At 26.3% G+C, this 22,500-nt stretch overlaps 1 protein-coding gene across 1 annotated transcript in view; it reads left to right on the top strand.

Annotated features, from left to right (window-relative positions):
* Window positions 1–22,500, top strand: part of LOC105845594 (uncharacterized oxidoreductase YtbE) — a 71,956-nt gene that overhangs the window by 18,464 nt on the left and 30,992 nt on the right. The window contains exons 9-10 of the mRNA XM_065810758.1: window positions 13,178–13,267; window positions 15,517–15,624. Coding sequence (XP_065666830.1) covers window positions 13,178–13,267; window positions 15,517–15,624 — 198 coding nt within the window. The remainder of the gene's footprint in view (window positions 1–13,177; window positions 13,268–15,516; window positions 15,625–22,500) is intronic.

The raw sequence follows: 22,500 nt of genomic DNA on the forward strand, positions 1-22,500 counted from the left end.
TAAACCCTCCCATTCTTAATAATGTAAGTATATGGTTAATGATTTATAAGTTTCTATTTACGCTGATAGTTTGAAAATGGCCTTAAAAACTCAAAAAATATAAAAAAGTTAAACTTTAAATGAGTGGTATGAGTTTAAATAGTTATCCAAAATAATGAATAAAAATTTTTGTTAACAAACCTTGACGTTTTGACACACTTTGTCAATTAAGATTTGTTCATGAGAGTCAAAATGGAATGGGCTAACATATACTTTATGGGTAGCAAAACTTGGACTAAACTTTAAGAATTATAGGTTTGGTGGTGAAACTAATAAATTGTGTTTTTATAGAAATCTTATCTATGTAAAAGTTGTAAAAGTAAACAAAAATGAATGTGTGGGTTTCTTTTGATTTGGCCTTTGACCCTTTTTATCAACCTGATAAAAAGGGTCGAAGGCCAAATCAAAAGAAACCCACACAAGTCAATGAGAACCATAGCCTCCTACCTCAACACCTCAGGGAAGGTTGTTTACTGGGTTGTTAAATACAACATAGGGGCTAAATCTTATGCCAGAACCAAAAAAATGCTGTTAACTGAAGGGTAAGAAGTTGGAAGAAAGTAAGAAGGCTCTCTGGATTTTAGAAAAAATATTCAATAATTTTGTTTTCAGATGAAAAATATTTTATAGTGGATCTGGTCTCAAATGACAGAACTGACAGGTATCTTTCAACCCTATGTGTTCAGGATGTCCCTAACTACATCAATACAGTAAGTCAGACCTAGCACCCTTTTCAAATAATGGTGTTTGACCTGGTAGCTTCCATTGACCTCAAAATCCCTTCAATAGCTCTATCATATAGCAAAACTCATCCAGAAATGACTCTAAGAGAGTATTTTTTACTGGCCCAAAATGCATCTGGCCTCTTAGCTCTCTAGATTTGAACCTTCTGGATTTTTTTATTTAAGCATATGTTTAGGCCAAGTTTTGTAAGCAACAATATCCAAATTTTGGAGGTTTGAATACTTCCATTACCCAACCTGGTCCACCATGTCAGCTTACTATATGCAGAAAACCTGCTGCAATTTTTTTTTACCCAAAAATTTATATATATATATATGTATATATTTATATATATATATATATATATATATATATATATATATATATATATATATATATATATATATATATATATTTATATATATATATGTATGCATACATATATATATATGTATATATATTAGGGTGTTTCATATTTTATCAATTTTTGAAATTAAACTCGCGAATCGATTTATAAATTGACCATTTATATGAAAATAAGTTTGAACAAAAAAAAGTATGTGTGTACAATTTTTAGGGTCCCCGCCAGTTTGATTTTGGGCAAAAATGTTGGGTGTTTTAAACGCCTGGCGGGGACCTTAAAATTTATCCTATAAAATTTTTTATTCTTTTAAATAATATATGTTGGATTGGATATTAATTACATAAAAGGAGCATGTTGAAAAAATTAAGATACGCCTCCGAGTTATTTATTTATATAAATATTTACAAAAACCTATTTTATAACTCGGTGGCGTATTTTATAACTCGGAGGCGTATTTTATAACTCGGAGACGTATCTTAATTTTTTCAACATGCTCCTTTTATGTAATTAATATCCAATCCAACATATATTATTTAAAAGAATAAAAAATTTTATAGGATAAATTTTAAGGTCCCCGCCAGGCGTTTAAAACACCCATCATTTTTGCCCAAAATCGAACTGGCGGGGACCCTAAAAATTGTACAAACATACTTTTTTTTGTTCAAACTTATTTTCATATAAATGGTCAATTTATAAATCAATTCGCGAGTTTAATTTCAAAAATTGATAAAATATGATACACCCTAATATATATATATGCATACATATATATATATGTATATATATATATATGTATATATATATATATATGTATATATATATATATATGTATATATATATATATATATGTATATATATATATGTATATATTTATATGTATATATATATATGTATATATATATATATATATATATATATATATATATATATATATATATATATATATATATATATATATATATATATATATGTGTGTGTGTGAAATAAAAAACATTTATAAGTAAAAAAATATCTTTCTACTTGGTTAAAGTTGCAGAAAGATTCATAAAACTACTAATATTTTAGTGCATCACAATTGAATTTTTGAAATTGTTAAAAATGTAATAGTTTTCTTCCTTTTTTTATTTAAATGAATACTTTTAATTTAAAATTATAAGTATTCAAACAAGAAAAAATACTAGAATTAAAATTTTAACTAAAACTAAATGATAACTCTAACTAGTGCTTGCTGTTGATTATCACGCTGGGCAACAAGAGCCACTGTCTTAAGTGTTTTGCAAGCGTTTGGTATTGTGACCAAATATAATTACAAAAATATTTTCACACAATTGAAAAAATTACCCCGACAGTAGAGGCTTTGCGTTTAACACTTAAACGAGTTAACAGCATTTGTTGAGTGAGACTGCATATAGTGACTGAGATAGAGAAGCGACTATGAAAAATCATATAAATTAGTGGACCTAATAAGACACACAACATTATAAAATAAATAAGAAACCTTACATCTAAAGTAGCTCTTTTTACTGGTGACTCAACTTTATTCTCCTGTCTTGACAAAAAGTCTTCTCTTTTCGATCGCTTAGAGCAGGCAGCCGATCTTATTTTTTTAGCTGATAATATCTTTATTTTGTGATTATTATAGTTCGCAGCCAGAGCAAAAATCAAGACAGAATAATGCACTTTTTCGTTTTATATTCACCTTATATGGTTAATTAGAGTTGTTTGTTTTATGTTTAGTTTACATTTAACTTATATGGTTTAATTTGATTCTTTGTTTTATATTTATATTATAACTAACTTATATACTTTAGTACAAATATTCGTTTTGACTTTATTTTATTAACTATTTATATTGTGCAGTAGATCAACACTTTTTATATCATATCATCAAAAAAATATTAGTGTTTTACAAATTTGGGTATGGTTGGGTTTTGGCTATTTGTAGTGAATCCTTTTTTACTGCAGTATGGAATAGGCGTAAGTTGCGGGGTAAAGCATAAGTGGCGATGATGTTTGTCTGACGGGATAAACTAGTTATAAGTGCTGATCCTCATCGAAACGCCAGTAATAATAGACGCGACTCTGAGGAGATGTTTATTACTTAATCACTACACAAATTATGTTTACACATTGGCATTAATGTTTTTTTTTTCCATTCTGAGGCCTTTCATTGTTGTATGCATACTTTTTATTTTTTATTGTATTTTTTGTTTTATTTATTTTTTGTTTGGTGATATATTTTTTTGTTTATCTTATTTCATATTAGTATTTATATAACAATTTTTTTTTTTTTATTATTATTATTGTTAGTACTGTTAAGATGCATTGTCTGTCTTATTTTAAATATTCCTCTATTAATCTTTATTTTTGACAACTGTCAAAATATGCTTTGTTTGAAAAATAATTTTCCTTTATTCTAATGTATTTCATTTCTTCCCTCAGGCGTTCACTGCTTGTGTGTGACCATTCGGCGAATTTTATATATGTCAGAATTATATATATGCCAAAGTTTATAAATAATATTGGGCCTAGCCCGTAAGGGTTAGTGTTACGATCATCGAGCACAACTATTTTCCAAATCACAACTACTCTCACCACGAAAGAAGTTGTTTGTCTCTGGAAGACGCATGGGCTAGTTTTCTAGTCATAAGTCAGTTATAAATCCATGCATAGGTGTATAATCCATCATGGTTTTCTGGGGTATGACTGGGCTGGCTTGGTGTAGTTAAGAGATAAATCTTTTGAATTTTTTCAAATTTTCTAGAATACAAAAAGAAAAATTTTTTAAAGGCCTATGGATATTATTTGTATAACATGTATAACGATATAACATACTATAACAAACGAAAGGGAGAGAATCTTTTTAAAATTTTTTAAAATTTCTAAAAACAAGAAAACAACGTTGTAAACTTTTTGCGCATGTGTCACACACTAGTCCGAAATGTTCCTATTTCAAAAACTGCAAAAATTAAAATTAAACTATTTCGTCGGAGAAAGAAACTAGAAAGGTTTATTCAAGTCACTTGTTTTTTATTCAATTTTATATGGTTTAGTAGAAATATTCCTTTTTTATGTTTAACTTTACTTAATTGATAGAATGCAGTCTAATTCTTTAGTTTTAAATTAGTTTATGTTTTATGTTTAATTTGAATGGTTTATTATGTTTAATTTGAATGGTTATTATGTTTAATTCAATGGTTGAATGTAATTATGTTTAATTTGAATGGTTCAAGCCCATAGTAAATTTGATACATGGGAAGGGTGGGTTTTACACTTTCAGCCAAAACTTTCCACTTACCAAGAAACAACTTTTTTGTGTGTTAAAGTAATAATCTGAATTAATGAATAAATTTGACACAAAAATTATAAATCTGATTATAGCAGGAATAACTATTATAAGTAGTTTAACTGTTTAATTTATTATCGGTGTGAGTAATTGTCTTAATTTTGACAAAATATTTTGCAGAAAACAATAAAATTATAAAAGATTGCCATCGTTGTGGTATGGATAATGTGATAAACCAAATAACATAATATTACAAAATTCCTCAATTGGTTAGATATAAAACACATCAACAAGCAGCAGTATTATAACAAACACATAATAAGAAAAACTTGCAGAAATAAGTTATGTAGTATAATACCAGATTCTTGTCAGGAAACAGATATAATATTGACTTTTATAAGAATTCAATACTATGGTATGAGGTGGTTCAAATGTTTTAATGCTCATTTCTAGAAACCCCTGTCGGGGTATTATCCTCAAAACAAGCAATTTTCAAGAAATTTTCATCACTTTTAACAGCCTCCTTAATTTGCTTTTGTTTTCCAACAATAGATCTGCCCTTGCACTGATTTTGGAATGATTATTTTTGTCCTTTGTTTATTTGACATGTTGAAACATGAACCATCATAATGTAAACAACATATTTTTACACTCTTGTTGCAGTTATATATACTTATTGCCTTTTTCTATGAAGCTGCAGTTATTGGATCTGAGGGTAATCAATGAAAAGTACTGTAAATTGCTTACCAAAACAACTCATGTTTGTAAAGAATTACTTAGCCAGTTATTTGATTTGTTTTTACAAACCAATATCTTTATAATTGTTTGTTTGATTAAAAGAAATTGACATAATAATGTATGGTCATACTAAAGTAAAATCTTCATTAAAAATGAAATTTTTATATTCAAATCTTCATAAAAGTATTTATGAAGTTTATTATCTGGCTGTGCAAGTCCTCATATTTTGTGTTTGTGTATGATTCTATATAATTGAAAGTAAACTTTACAAATGGATTAGAACAGGTATTTGAAGTGGTAAAATCCCTGCAGGATCTTTTGTTAAAATTAAACCAATAATTGATAGAAATGCCCTTTTTGTTTTTCCAGAAAACTTTATATTAGACAAAAGGCTTATAATAGTCATAGAATCAGGAAGGATAATTCAATAAAGGAAGTTAATTACGAATAAAATTTTTTCTTACTACCGACTGCATCAACAATATTGCTTAGAGCAAGATAATGCTTGGCAAAATCTTTTCTATTTTGGATATAGAGATTCGGTCAAAGTTCTAAGCACGTTACACAGCAACTGAGTGTAACTTTTGAAAAATTATTGTCATAACAAACAGTAGAACGATAAATGAAAGTTGTAACAGCTATCCTCTGTAACAGAGGCGGTTGTTGTCTTTAATTCTAGATGTGACATTATGAAAGCAATCAATAGAAAGTAATAAAATGCGATAGTGGTGTAGTGGTAGAGCACTCGCTTCATAAGCAAGAGGTTCCGAGTTCGATTCCCACCACGTCCCTGGCAGTACCGCGCTTAACTTGTTTCTCTGTGCAGCGGCTTAGTTCTTCAAGGTTCGTGTTTCAGAGTTAGAGTTGAGAGAGGGTTATAACCACAAGTAGCCTCCTCATCTGTAGTGGCCTTCTCGGCCTTGGGGAGGTGAATTATAAAAAAAACTGTAAGGAATCTCTTTAAAAAAAGCATTTTTAAACAATCAGATAAGTAGTTTTAAACTAAAAATGATTTATTATTTATCATTCCAATACATTGTTTTATATATATATAAATATATATATATATTTATATATATATATATATATATATATATATATATATATATATATATATATATATATATATATATATATACATATATATATATATATATATATATATATATATATATATATATATATATATATATATATATATATATATATATATATATATATATATATATATATATATATATATAGGATCTGCTATAAGAAAAAAATTCATGAGATTTAATGACTTGGAACTTATTGCTTTTAAGCCCAGAGTCCTAGAGTCCCGGAGTCCTTGCCGCCATTATACCTATGGACTCCGGGTTAAAAAAAATAATTGTTCTTCTTACCCTAAAAGTCTTTTTTTTTTCCTATTAGTAGCCTATTAGATACCAAAAACTAGAAAAAAGTAATCTTTTTATGACTTTAAAATCTGGAGTCTATTTTGGGACTCCGCATCCCTGCTTGTGTGGCTGAGTACCAGATTATTTAGTTGCTATGTAACCATGGAATTGAAATGATACCTTACTTTATGTTGTAATTTTAGCATCAAAACTTGGTATATATTAATTATAAGTTCAAAAAGTATTAAAAAATGCTGTATTGTTCAGTCACTTAATGTTATAAAAGTATTTTTCAACAAAATGTTGCTTTAATAAATTTTTTTTTTTTTCAACATCTTCGCTTCCAACAAGGCTGCAAGCAACCACTATTAGAGTTTGAAGTTACTGAAAGAGAAAAGATTAAGTTTATAGAACAAGTTAACGATTGACAGGCAACTTAAAAGATTGCAAATTATATAAATCAGGAAAATAAGATGTAGGAAGCGAATTTCAAAGAACTGATCGAGGAAAAAAAACTAAAAAAATAAGAATTTTTGGAGCACTTAGGAACAGTCACAGAAAAAAGATGAGATTTAATTGAATGACCAGTAACATGAGAATGAATTTTAGTAGATGGCACATGCATTTTTGCAACTTGTCTAAAAAAGAAAGCGCCGCATTGGAAGATCTGCCCCAGATATGGCAACAGTATTCCATACAAAGACGGATTTGAGATTTATAGAGAGAAAGAATAGAATCCACATTAAGTAAGTGGTGAGCATGATAAAAAAGATGCAACCTTAGCATGCTAATTTTACAATGAATTTGTTATATGGTTTCCGAAAAAAATTGGAAGTAAGAGTTAATCTTAGAAAATGAAGGGTAGATGACTAATCGAGTACCATTCATAAAATAGGAAGATCTAAATTACTACAAGAGCAATAGCCTCAACTTCTCCACCTCTATATAATGCATGATAAAACCTGTCGGTTATTACTGTTAACAAATCAGCTGTAGAATGTAAAGATCGAAATCCATATTGATGATCAGAAAGTTATTACATTCAAAATGAGCGATAAAGTGTTTGTTAATTAAAGATTCAAAAACCTTGCCTATGTCAGGAAGAAGAGTAATGGGGCTGTAGTTAGGCAAGTCAGGTCGCTCTCCAGAATTTTTGAAAATAGGGATAACAGGTGCCACTCTCCAGCATGCCTGAAAACAAGACTTTCAAAACTATTTAACAAGAGTGGTAAACACTTGTTAAATAGTTTTGAAAGTATAGGCGACAGCTCCAGAGAACACTTGTGCGAGACTATAACAGGTATGTTGTCTGGACCACAAGCTGTAGAAGAGTCTAAGCAGGAAATCACTTCAGATACAGAAGCTGGAGTGATACGAATGTCAAGCAATGTATCAGCCTGTTTGTTGGCTATATCAGCTAGAACACAACTAGTGGAATCAGGAGATGATATTGATGAAAAGTTCTTAGCAAACTATTCAGCTTTGTATTTAGGTGAGGTGATTTGCCCTTATTATTGATACTGCTAAAGATTCTCCAGATGTCATGAGAGCCTAATTTTTTAGATAAAATACAAGATTAGAATGAACTCGCTATTCATGACTTGAATAGTGGGTTTTGGCGTTAGACAAAACCTTTTTACAATAGTTTCTAGCAATAGTAAACAGGTGTCTGTTTTCTGGAGAATTGTTTTGCTGATAGATATGGAAGTAATGGCTTTGATTGGATATTGTAGCAGCACAATGTGAGGTAAACCAAGGAGAATAGTGAGGCTTAACTTGGAATTGTTGGAAGGGAATAAAAGATTTCATGCCAGCCTGAATCCAAGAAATTATGTAAGAAGCACATTTATCAGCAGGAACACAAAAGATTTCTACCCAAGAGCCATCACAAAGAAAATCTCAGGAAGAGTTCCAATAAGCTACAAGGTAGTTGTAAGAGGTAAAATGATAGGGGGATTCTGATGATGATAAGATATCAAACCGTGATCAGAAGTCTCTAAGGGTGAATTAACTATTAAGCAATAAAAATGAAGATAAAGGAGATGTTTTAAAAAATTTGATGCATTGTCAAACGCATCAATTTTATGTCTATTTTTATATGCATGCTAAGGACAAAGCAAGAAGCAAACACAGTGTTAATGCTTGCTTTCTTGAAAAAGCAATATTTTAAAAATCTGATCATCTCTATTACAACTACACTATCAATATTATTTAAACTTTAAAATTAAATATAAAAAAAAATATTACAGTTTATTGTCTCATATTTAAGTTTCCAAAATAAATTTAAATTCACAATAGTGAGTTTTGAAACTTAATAGTTTACATTACTTTAAATATTAATTACATTCACATTAAAATTTAATTACCAAAACATTACTGAGTTATACAATATGTTAAATAAAATTAATTATTAAAAGATATTGAGGTTTTTTAAAATTTATAAACATCCCATAATATCTTCATAAAATGGATATACCCCATTTTTGCTAATAAGCTGTAATTAGATATACAATATTTTGAAAGTAAATGCAAATTTATAGACTAAAAGTATACATTTTTTTTATTTACCAATATTTCAATTATTAACATTATCTAATATATTTAATGTTTACATTAAGCAACAATAATTTTTTCAAATACGAGACATGATTGTGTAGCGAAAAATGTCAATTATCTCAATACCACAAAAAATATATTATAAGATATATATATATATATATATATGCAAATTAATTTATAATGGCATGTAACTACATGCTGTTATAAAATGTAACATTTATATATAGGTCTTCAAATCAGAAATATATGGTAATATCCTGCAAAGTTGTATGTATGTATGTATGTATGTATGTATGTATGTATGTATGTATGTATGTATGTATGTATGTATGTATGTATGTATGTATGTATGTATGTATGTATGTATGTATGCATGTATGCATGCATGTTTGTATGTATGTATGTATGTATGTATGTATGTATGTATGTATGTATGTATGTATGTATGTATGTATGTATGTATGTGTTTATGTATGTATATATGTAAATTGCGAAAAGCATTTAATGAAAATATTTCTGTTTAATAGATTTTAATCACAACGATGGCAATGTTTTAGGCGATGATTCAGTACCTTCAAACAAACCATTGAACATTAATATTTGGCGTTAAAAGTTTTTTCAAATTTGTAATATAAATAAATTTTCTTGTTAATATGTTTTATTAAATGTATGTTTAGATAATCTGTATATGGGAATTTATGTTATGAATATATATTTTAATTGTGTGATGTTTCTGTAAATAATGCAATTACGTTTAGAAAATGTTTTATTTATTTTTAGTTTAAAAGAATAAAACTTAAGTAGAAATTCCAGTTGTGGTACTTAATTTTGTCAATTAAATGTTCTTAATTTACTTAGTATTTTATATAACCATTCCTATTGTGTAATGAAAAAAAATTAATTAAACCAAAGTTCGTTTACATTTATTTCTTTATTTATTTTCAGTATTTTAACTATTCTTTGTGATACAATAATCTTGAATATGATATATCCTCTGCGATCTCTTGGAGTTTAACTTTAATAAAACTTCAGTTCTTATATCTAGAAACTTAAATTATTACTTCTGATTCTTTACCCCTATATTCATTTTTGTTAGGAAAGTTTTTGTGATCTGAGCTAGACCTAGTGAGGTCTAGTTTCTTATTTAGACACTTTATGAAATCACATTAAAAGCATTGTTGACCTTGCTTTAATAGGCTAACTCAAACATTTTTTTCATGGTTGTAATTTGTTGTGTTTTTTTTTATAACTTCTGCCATGGTCATCGCTCAAATAAACAATATTTACTCTTTATTATTGCTATTTCTACAATAATTTGTTCTGTATGATTTGTCATTTAGTTAAGTTTTCTTTTATCTCAAAATTTTTATTTGTTATTAGTTATCTACAAAATCTTTTAGAAATTCTCTCTACATTTTTATACTTTGTATTCTTCTACTATATTCCAATTCTTTCATAGTTAATTTTATATTCCTTATTTTCGTAGTTACTTGTAACAGTCTTTGTTAAAAGTGGATGTAAAAAAAAAATAAAAAATTCAAATTTAGGGGATTTTTTTAAACAAGTCAGTCCAAATTCTAGATTGTTCTCTTTTATCAAAATATTTTCTATTACAGTTATTGGCTAAAGGTTCTTTACATCCAATACTCTCCCATCCAATAAACAGAGAAATTATGATTCAACAACGTCATCTCCAGACTCTCTTACTTTTTTATTTTTTTAAATCTGGCACTAGTTAAAATTAAATCCCAGTTAGTCAATAGCTAAGTTGCTAATATTATATTCATCCTTTAAATTTTTTTTATTTATAGTATATACTTGTTACATTTTCTTAATATTTTATTTATATTACATTTAATGTTTATATAAGTTTTTTATTGTTTACTTTGTATCGTAAAAAAAAATATATATTTTCAAGATGAAAATAAATACTGTTGCAAATAAAAAAGAAATATAGAGCAAAATAGAACATGAATTTTAAAACAAATACAAGAATTTTGATTTGTGGAAATGAAATTCCTATGATTGGATGTAAGATTTAATTTATATTTTTCATTTCTTTGTTTTCACCAAAAATATTTTAATATTTGTTGTACTTAATTAAAATACTAAAATACTACTATAGTACTGTACCAAGGCTACTATAGTACTGTTTAATCATATGTTAAATAATCTCTTAATTTGTTATTTATTTATACTATAATTTTTAGTTTTTGTTGTATATGGTATTATGCTCACATTAAAATTTTCATAATCATAAGTATAACTTTATAAAGACAGCAGCGGAAAACTGCTACTATGGGACTATGGACGAGGGTGTGATAACTCTATTTTCTTTTAAAATATTTTTTGTTTCTGTGTCCGGAAATTATTGAATTTGTTAAAATTGAAAAGGTAATTTGTTTGAGTGAATAAATTTATTTTACCATGTGATTCATTTTGTTGCTTTATAATTTTGTGATAGTAAATCAAAACAACAATTAATAAAAACAAAAAAGGTGTTTCTAAAACAAATTTGTTTTTTTAGTTTTAAACAAAGTTAAAAATATATTTTAACTATTCTAAAATTTAAATCTAATTTTATTAGAATTTTTTTCACTTTTTCAAATGGCTACAATGTTCTACAATACATATCTGCTAGGACTAACTCTTACTTCCGATCTTTCTTGAAAACCATTTTTTTAAATTTTTTATTTATTTTTAATTCACCTCCCAAGACTGAGAAGGCGACTATAGACAAGGAGGCTACTTAATTGTGGTTTTAACCCTCTCTCAACTCTATAACTCCAAAACATGAACCTTTACAAAGAAGACTGCTGCCCAGAGAAACAAGTTGATATCATTATATCAAATTGATTGCAAAATTAGCCTCTGCTAAGGTTGTATCTCTTTATCGTACTCGCCACTTTTTTACTAAGAATTGCCATATCAAAGGCAGATCTTCTAATGATGTCCTTTCTCTTTTAGACAAGGTGCAAACACACTTTGTAAACATAGTTGGACCTGCTCTTGCAGCCAACCTCCAAGTATTATTACATTGTTGTTATGTTGCTTCTCTTTCTCTTTTTAAATACTATAATGGGTATTGCTCTAAAGAGCAAGCGTCTTTTGTGCCATCTACTAAAATTCATTCTTGATTTACTTGTCATTCAATTAAGTCTCATCATTTTACTGTGACTGTTCCTTAGTGTTCCAAAAAGTCCTTTTTTTTTAGTTTTTTTTCCTCGAACATCAGTTCTTTGAAATTCACTTCCTTTATCTTGTTTTCCTGATTAATATAATTTGCAGTCTTCTACGTTGTCTGTTAATTGTTATCTTGCTCTATAAATTTCATCTTTTCTCTTCCAGTAAATTCCAACTCAAATAGTGGTTGCTTGCAGCCTTGTTGGAAGTAAAGATGTTGATAAAAAAAATTTGAACACATTTAATGTTTCAAACTATTTTTCTTGAGCACTTTCTTGATGTAATTGTATAGAGAGTATAAAGCTGTTTGTGTTTACTACTTTCTTCACGTAATAGTATAGAGTGTATAAATAAGCATAAAGGATTTTTATTAAACATCTTGCATTTAGTAATGCAAGATGTTATATGGGTAAGCAATGTTAATTTTTAATATCTGTTGAATTTGATTGAGTAAGCAATGTTAATTGTTAAGTAAAGTACGTTAATTATAATTTATTTTTATATGCATTTAGTAGCTTTTTTTTATATAACAATCATCTTTATTGTCCTTTTATATAACTAATGTTCCAATTATCATTTTTATATTAAACTTGTTTCTGTGCAGCGATCTTGTTTGACAAAGCGGTTTGTCAGTAGTTTGTGTTTTCAAATTTTAGGTTTAGGAGAAAGATTTAACCTAAAAATAAGAAAGTAATGAGTAGCCTCTTTGACTGTAGTGGCCCCCTTGGTATTTTATTTCCCCTTTGGTATTGCATTTCCCCTTTGGTATTAAAAAGTAAAAAGATAATCATAGCTATTATTTGCTTTGTTTTTTTTGAAATTTAAATATGATTTTTATGTAAGTAAAAAATTTCAAATTTAGATTAGTTAGAAATATTAATTTGAATTGTATATTTTCTTGAACAGTAGGCACTTTCAAGCTCAAAAACAGTGTTAACTCAGAAGAGGTATACCGTGTGCTTGATATAGCTATTGAATCTGGTTATAGATTAATTGGTATATTTTATTCTTTTTTATTTAAAACAATTTATTTTGAATATGAACTAAATTTTTTTAGAAAATTAAAGAACATTATGGTTTTAAAAAAAGTTGTATCAGAGTTAGAGGAAATTTTATATGTATACATATACATATATATATATATATATATACATATATATATATATATATATATATATATATATATATATATATATATATATATATATATATATATATATATATATATATATGTATATATAACATCTTTTGTTCCATCAACCAATACTTTATCTTACATGACATTTCAATCAGCAATATTTGATAGAACAGTTTCTTTGGTCAACGTTTTAGAATTCTCTTTTCATGCTTCATCTTTTCTCTTCCAGTAACTTTCAACTCTAATAGTGGTTGTTTGCAGCCTTGCTGGAAGTGAAGATGTTTAAAAGAAAAAAAGTTTGTCTAAACCTAATTATAGAACACTCATCATTTACATAGTTTTAATACAAATAATATGGTTTAATACAAATAGTAAAATATTAAATACTAAGTTCAATATTTTATCACAAAATATTAACACTTACTTGATATCAGGGTTGGGGTCAAATGCGTATTTGTATTTGCATTTGGTAAAAATGGGCTAATTTATTGTATTTATATTCGCATTATATTTGATAAAAAAATTTCTTAAATTAATTGTATTTGATTGAAATGTATTTGCAATTCTATAAACTAGGTTAACTAGTTTTTTCAGAGGAGATTTGTGGGTTTTTTTCATTTTTAACACTAAAATAAATTTGTTAATAAAGGGTATTTGTTGGAAGACTTGTTTTCATTCTTCTATATAGTAGACCATTTTATCAGTCATGTCTTATTTTATTTTTTCTTATCCTAAATTACAAATATTTGTATTTGTATTTGGAATATGTCGACTGCATGTATTTTTATTTGAATTTTTATTTGGAAATCTAGAATCAATGTATTTTTATTTGTATTTAATCAAATGTGTTTAGCCCTAACCCTGCTTGATATTAGTCCCAGTTTTTTGTTTGGTGTTTTTCTGGTTTTTAGTTGTTTTGGTGGTTTTTTAAAACATAAATTCTTACCTATATCATACAAATCATATTCTTTAAGATTTACAAAAGATTTATTTTATGCTAAGTCTTTCTTGTGTCATTGTCATTGTACATTGTCATTGTACATTGTCATTGTACATTGTCATTGTACATTGTCATTGTACATTGTCATTGTACATTGTCATTGTACATTGTCATTGTACATTGTCATTGTACATTGTCATTGTACATTGTCATTGTACATTGTCATTGTACATTGTCATTGTACATTGTCATTGTACATTGTCATTGTACATTGTCATTGTACATTGTCATTGTACATTGTCATTGTACATTGTCATTGTACATTGTCATTGTACATTGTCATTGTACATTGTCATTGTACATTGTCATTGTACATTGTCATTGTACATTGTCATTGTACATTGTCATTGTACATTGTCATTGTACATTGTCATTGTACATTGTCATTGTACATTGTCTTGTGTCTTTAATACCTAGAATATCCATCATAACAAATCTTTATTTATTTTTATGCTATCATTAATATTTGCTATTATATTTTCTTAATAGTTAAATATTATTTTCTTTGTTTGACAGAGTTTACTAATCTTGATCTGCGTTTCATGGTTGATGTTCAGTTTTGAACATGCAACAGTTCAGAAATTTTGTTAAAAATAATGTAAAGATGTATAGCTTAAAAAAACTTTTTTTTGACAGGTTTTATGGTTGATACAAGTTTTCAAATTATTAGAATTGCATTACTATTTTTACAAAATAAAATCTATTATAATTGTATTACTATTTTTAAAATAACTGTAAGTTCATTTTTATTTCAAACTAAGTTTGATTTCTGCACAAATTTTATGATGGATCTTATGTTTGTTTCTGTTGATCCCAGGGCACCTTTTTCTAAATTTTAGTTTATTTTTGTTTTATTTGTATAAATTTTATTACTGAAATTATTATTTTAAAAACATTTAGTGTTAATGTAAAATTGACTAATATTTTAATGTGTTAATAAAAAATATTTTGTAAAACAACTTGTAATTATGTGCCATAAATGTAGTTATGAACTTGAGTTATGAAATTTCAAAACACTGTTATTTATTTAGATTTAATTGCGCAAAAGTTTTGTGCAATACTGAAACACATTTTTCAATATTTTTTAATTGGTATTTTTTATTTTAGACACTGCATCATGTTATAGAAATGAAGAAGATATTGGATTTGCACTAGAAAAACTCTATGTTAAACATAACATTAGAAGACAAGACTTATTTATTACAAGCAAACTAGGTAAATTTAATACACATTATTGAATTAACTAGGGTAAATTTAATACACGATATATATATATTTATATAAATATATGTTTATAATAATTTATATACATACACACACATATATGTGTGTATATATATATTTATCTACATATATATATATATATATATATATATATATATATATATATATATATATATATATATATATATATATATATATATATATATATATATATATATATATATATATATAGATATACATATATATATATATATATATATATATATATATATATATATATATATATACATATATATATACATATATATATATATATATATATATATATATATATATATATATATATATGTATATAAATATAAATATATATATATGTATATAAATATAAATATATATATCAGGGTGTTAGCCAGCCTGATGGCGCCGCGTATAACGCGGTTTCCTAATTGGTTTAAAATTCCCAAAGGTTCATGGTAAAAAAAAAAGAAATCAGTCTCAGATTTAAATTGTTGCGTTAGACTAGTAAAAAACGCAATTAGTACGCGCGACAAGGAAATGAATTAAGTTAATCAATTAAGAATTAAGATTGATTTTTTAAAGTAAATAATGTGTCGTCATTAACGTGCAAGATCATTCATTCAAAAGTTGAAAAAAAAATGTTCTTAATTTTTATTTGACGTCAGTTATTCTCCAGTTAAAATTGTTCAATACTCTTTATTTACATTCTTGCTTTTTATCCTAAGTTAGGAAAGGTACAAATAAAATTTGCATATTGATAAACATTATAATATAAAAAAAGTTAATAACGTTTTTATATTAAAAGATTTATTAATAATTTCGGTAAAATAAGTTAGCTGGGAAAGTACATTGTAAACCTAAAAAAAAAAAAAAATCAATAATAAAACTTGCAATGAAACGTATTATATATATTATATTTGCGTAAAACATAAAAGATAATTATATAGTATTATTAATTAATTACAATAATTGTTTTTTTAATTTACAAATTCAAAATTTACGTAGATATTTAATGTATATTTGTAAATTGAAAAAAATCGATCTGCCTCTTAAATGTCTTTGTTACTTACTCGGTGTAGTTAAGGCAATTTTAAAATACTATAGCGTCTGTATGATATTTTGTTGACTACTACATATTTCCGTTAAATGATCAGGTCTGTGAATCATGAAAAGTCGAAAAAAATAAAATGATAAATTTTGTGGTATCATAAAATACAAATGTTTGAAGCAAAAAAACCCAGACCGTAGATTTTTTTTTTAAATCTTCTTAAAATCCTAATCGCTTGTCCAAATTCATATAAGATTTTAAATAAATACGATTTTTAGGTAAAATGAACATCATAGATTAAAAACTTTTAACATTTATTGGCACTTTTTCTTGATTGCAAGTTCTTTTTTGGTCGGAATTCTTGTATTTTTTGTAAAAATTGATAGAAATATTGTTTTTTGACAACTATATAAAGCTAATAGGTCAGAAACAATTAGAACTAGGATCTATAGTAAATTAAAGCACTTTTTCAAAAGATTTTAACTAAATTCATGTTAACGCCGATGAGCGAAATTGATCTAAAGGCTCCAAAATGGTATTCTTTGTATTCACAATTAGGGGTAATAAAAAGGATTAGAAAATTATATAAAAAAGAGAAAAATTCTTCATAATATTAAAAAAACCTGAAGCGAAAAAATATATAACATCTAATGCTTTTGTTAGGACATAATACGCCTATAAAAACATGCCAGTTTCAAATAAATAAATTCGAATAATTTGTAAATCGCCTTAATTACACCGAGTATTTAAATAAAAGTAGCATTATATTTGACGGAAATTAGCGAGCCAACCAATTTTTAAATAAAAGGTTATTAAAATTTCGGAAACTTTAATTTAACTTTCATTTAAAAGCTATCGATTTAAATAAGTTTTTTACTATTTGAATTTATGTTATGATAAAAATTGTAATATAAAGTATGATAAACAATAATAAATTTTTAAATAAATAAAATTTTTTTTTAACTATTTAAAAATTTTTTGTTTTAAAATAATAAGTATTTTAAATCTGATATATTCGAAATCTTTCCTTATAATTAGGGTTGTCTAATGTCTGGATTTTACAAAAATTACAATTTTACGGATTTTACAAACCTGTAATAATTTTTTGTCTGTGTTTTCCTTCGTAAAAGCCGTAAAATTTTGGCATTCCTAAGTATAATGTATAGTTTTTTTATTGACTGTCGTTAAAAAGTTGTTTTAGCAAGTTAAAAAGTTACAAAAGGATCTTGGAAATCGTCAAAAATGTTTTGTTAAAAATTAAATACTATTTAGCATTTTTTTTACATTTATAATTTAAAAATGAAAATAAAAATAAAAGAAGACAATATATGTAACAAATTGTTTAAACCTTTTAAAACTGTATTTAAAAGCGATTTACGCAATTAAAATAGATCAAAGTTTCAATAAATAAATTTATTAATTCATTCATTAAAACTGCAAACAATTGTCTTTTGTTCTAGTTTTCTCTCAACAATATTAAACAAAGGAGAGAAGCAATTTAAAAATGAAAACTGACAAAAATTGCTCAAAATGAAACAAGTTGAATAATTATAATTAAACATTTATTAAATATAAAAATGCTCCTGAAAAATAAAACAGAAAAATATTCCAATGAATAACCCAGCAAAAATAGAAAATTTTTATTGAAACTTAATTGTTTCTAAAAAATTGTATCTACTTTTTTAAATGTCAGAATGTAATGACCTTTTTTTTTTTTTTAGCCGCACCTAAATTCCCAATTTTGCTAAAACGCTGTATGAATTTTTTTTCTGGCTAACACCCTGTATGTGTGTGTGTGTATATATATATATATATATATATATATATATATATATATATATATATATATATATATATATATATATATATATATATATATCTGTGTGTGTGTGTTTGTGTGTGTGTATATATATAAATTAGTAGAAAATCACTTAACAAAAATTTTTTTTTTATTAAACACTGTGTTTCATCAATAAAGACTCATCAGAAATCTTTATTGATGAAATGCAGTGTTAAATGAGAAAAATTTTTGTTAAGTGATTTTCTACTAATTTATAATTGCTTTGTTCTTTTAAGAACATTGAGCACTCTATTTTGTAGAACACATTTTAAATTTGTTTAAATATATATGTGTATATATTTATATATATATTTATATAAATACATATATGTATATATATATATATATATATATATATATATATATATATATATATATATATATATATATATATATATATACATATATATATATATATATATATATATATATATATATATATATGTGTATATATATATATATATATATGTATATATATATATATATATATGTATGTATGTATGTATGTATGTATGTATGTATTTAAATATATATATTCCTTTATTATATATAGTGTATTATATATTATAAATTTATATATATATATATATTTTAACAATAGTTCACCTCCCAAGGCTGATTAGGCCACTACAGATAAGGAGGCTACTTAATTGTTATTATAACCTTCTCTCAACTCTATACATTCGAAACATGAACCTTGATGAACAAGGCTGCTGCGTAAAGAAACAAGTTGAACACAGTACTACCATGGAGGTGGTGAGGGTTGAACTCGGAACCTTTCACTTATGAAGTGAGCGCTTACCATATACCACTACCGTATGAATTCCATCTTGGATTACTGATGTTAGGACTTTTTGAAAGTTAATCAATGGAAAAGCCCTTTTTCAATTAATTACAATTTTTTCTTATTTTTTTAATTAATTTTATTCACTCCTAACAAGGCTGCAAGCAACCACTATTAAGTTGGGAGTTACTAGAAAGTAAAGAATAGAGTTAAAGAGCATGGAAATAGTTGGTGGAAGACTTGAAATGTTGTAGGTTGTAAGAGTCAAAAAAACATGAAGATGGGAGAGAGTTCCAAATGGTTAAAGTGCAGGGAAAAAAACTAGACAAATAAAAGTTTTATTGCATGCAGGGACAGAAAAAGTAAAATTATGAAACTTTTCTGAATGACGAGTCAAGCGAGAACAAGTTTTGGTTGATGGAACTAAAGATGATAGCTCCTTTGACCAGCGAGCATGATTATATTTGTAAAATAGAAAAAGAGATACAACTTTACAAAATTGGGAGAGATTGCTCACGGTTGGCAAATAGACCGGGTCCAACTATGTTTACGATGCCTTTTTGGACCTTGTCTAGAAGAGAAAGAGCATCATTAGAAGAACCAGCCCAAATATGACAACAGTATTCTATACAGGAACGAATAAGAGATTTGTAGACGTAGAGAAAGGAATCAGAAGTAAAAATATGGCAAGCATAATAAAGAGAAGCAGCCTTAGCAGATGTTAATGTAGCAATTGGTTGTATATATGGCCTCCATGAGAGATCAGTAGTGAATCCAAAGTAGATAATCCAAAAAGACGTAAAGAAGAGGACTCAGTGAGAGGGTAGTCATTTATGTCATTTATCAATATAAGAATCTGGACAGTTTTACGATAGTTGTTTGCAGTAAATAACTAAGTTTTGTTGGAGTTAAAATTCATAAGCTACTGCAAACCTCAATTTGTTACAGAAGTGAGATCAGATTCAAGATCAGCTGCCTGATCTTGAATCTGATCTCACTTCTGTGTCAAGACAGGGGTAAAAAGTAGATTCATCAGCAAATAGAAACACTTTAGATGTAAGGTTGTTAGGAAGATCATTAATGTAAATAAAAAATAAAACCAGACCAAGGATAGAACCTTGAGGTATTCCAAAAATTACTGGAAATGAAGAAGAGTGTTGGCCTTCAAGGATGACTTTGATAAAGGGGTTAGAAGAATTTGATAATCTCAAAACCTTTCACAGATTCACCATATGAAGCAAGCTTATGAAGAAGATCAGCATGTCAAACTTTAAAGTAAGCTTTAGATATATCAAGAGCAATTGCCCTAGCCATTTAGCATGATTTAAGTTTAAAGAGAACATGAATCATTCATTAGTCAGCTGTTAGATGGTAAAAAGGTTTTATGTCAACTCTCCAGCCTGATTTATCTAGAGTTTTTTCTGTTCCATTCACTTCTGGTCAAAATTTGAGGCATCAATCAATATTTAGTGTTCAGCAATAAGCAGAAAGTTCTAACGTTAATATAACACTGATTAATAAGTTAATATTACACTGATTGTATTAGTAACACTAATACATAAAATAACATTGATTGTATTAGTAACACTGATACATAATATGTTATGGTTACACATAATATGTTATGGTTACACTGGTTGTATTAACAGTTATCATCTTAATTGAATTCCATAAGTGCCTAAAAAATTTTTTATTTAAATTCTTTTGCAATCCCTACTTAGTCTTAGCCTTGCTAACTTAAATGTAATGTGTCTAACTCAGTTCTTGTTATGAGATTTTATTGCATAATAAAAAGCATAATGCAAATAAAAGTAACTTTAACTTAACTATTTCATTAAATGTTAAATAGCATCATTAGCTTATTTTAAAGTACTGCGTTGTATTTAAATTTAATTTTAAACCATGTTAAAAATCATGTAATTTAAATTCAGTATTTGAAAAATATTCCTTTTCCTTATAATTTATTTTTTCAAGCAATCTTATTTTTAATATAATCTTTTGTTTCTTTATCACAACTTGTTATTATTTTTTTTAATTTAATATTTTTAATAAAGAATAGTTGGTCAATTGGTTTATGTTTGACCTTTAACCAGGTTCTGGTGTAAAATATGAAGGATGTGCAAACAGTTCTTTGGGTAACTTTTCCTCATAATGATGTTTAAGGATAATATTTCAAATTTTCATGTTCATTTCTAGGATTTAAATATTCAAATAAAATGTCAAAGTTTTCTTTTCTCAAAAACATTTTTGTGGCTAAAAATATTATTTTTCAATTGGTCGTTGATTATTTTTAAACTTTTATATTCTTCAAGCAAGTTACATTTTTCATAAACTACTAATGATCTTTCTTATTTTTTGGATTATAAATAGAGATTTTAAAAAAGATATTCGTAGACAAAATTTATGTTCATAAATATGTCAAAATATCTTTACTCAATATTGAGTTAATAAGAAACAAACAATTTTTGAACATTTGTAAAAAAAATTCTTTTAAACTTCTACCTTTTTTAAAAGAAAAAATGAAGTTTTTTAATTTGCTTTCACATATTTTTAACACACAATGAAGAAATTTGTCTTTTATGTAATGAATTAGTTAGCAAGAAAATAATTTCCTAGTTTGGTAAATATTGCGATACATTCCTTTGAATCTTAATTTTACGTTCTACGTTTTATTATTTCTTTCAAAACTAAATTGACATTTTTAAAATCATATTTAATAACAAAGTCTTTGAAATTTTTTTTTATTAATCACAGTTGCTGTTAAATGATTTTTTTAATGTTTTAATATTTTCTAATAATTATATTTTCTGAATAAATGTCACTTAAATGATAAAGATAATTTAAATATTCCAAAATAATAAAGTTTTTGCTGAACGTAAAACTGCTGAACATGTATGCAAATTGCCATTTCATATGTAAAATTCGAGCTGCATAACACTTCTTAACCTGCTAACTTCACTTTGGTTCTCTTACTCATAAGTACTACAACCTTATGTTCAATGTGCCATCAAAATAAATGAACCAGATTTCCACATGTAACTTTCTAGTTATTTCAGAAAGAAATTTAGCAGCTTTTCTGAATGTTGACTTATAAATTGCTGCTAGATTTGGAGTTGAAATATTTATGCCATCATGTGATAATTGCTTGCAAATTGTAGCAGTTTGAATTGTGGATAC

Source organism: Hydra vulgaris, chromosome 11 (genome assembly GCF_038396675.1).
Source record: "Hydra vulgaris chromosome 11, alternate assembly HydraT2T_AEP".
Classification (NCBI taxonomy): domain Eukaryota; kingdom Metazoa; phylum Cnidaria; class Hydrozoa; order Anthoathecata; family Hydridae; genus Hydra; species Hydra vulgaris.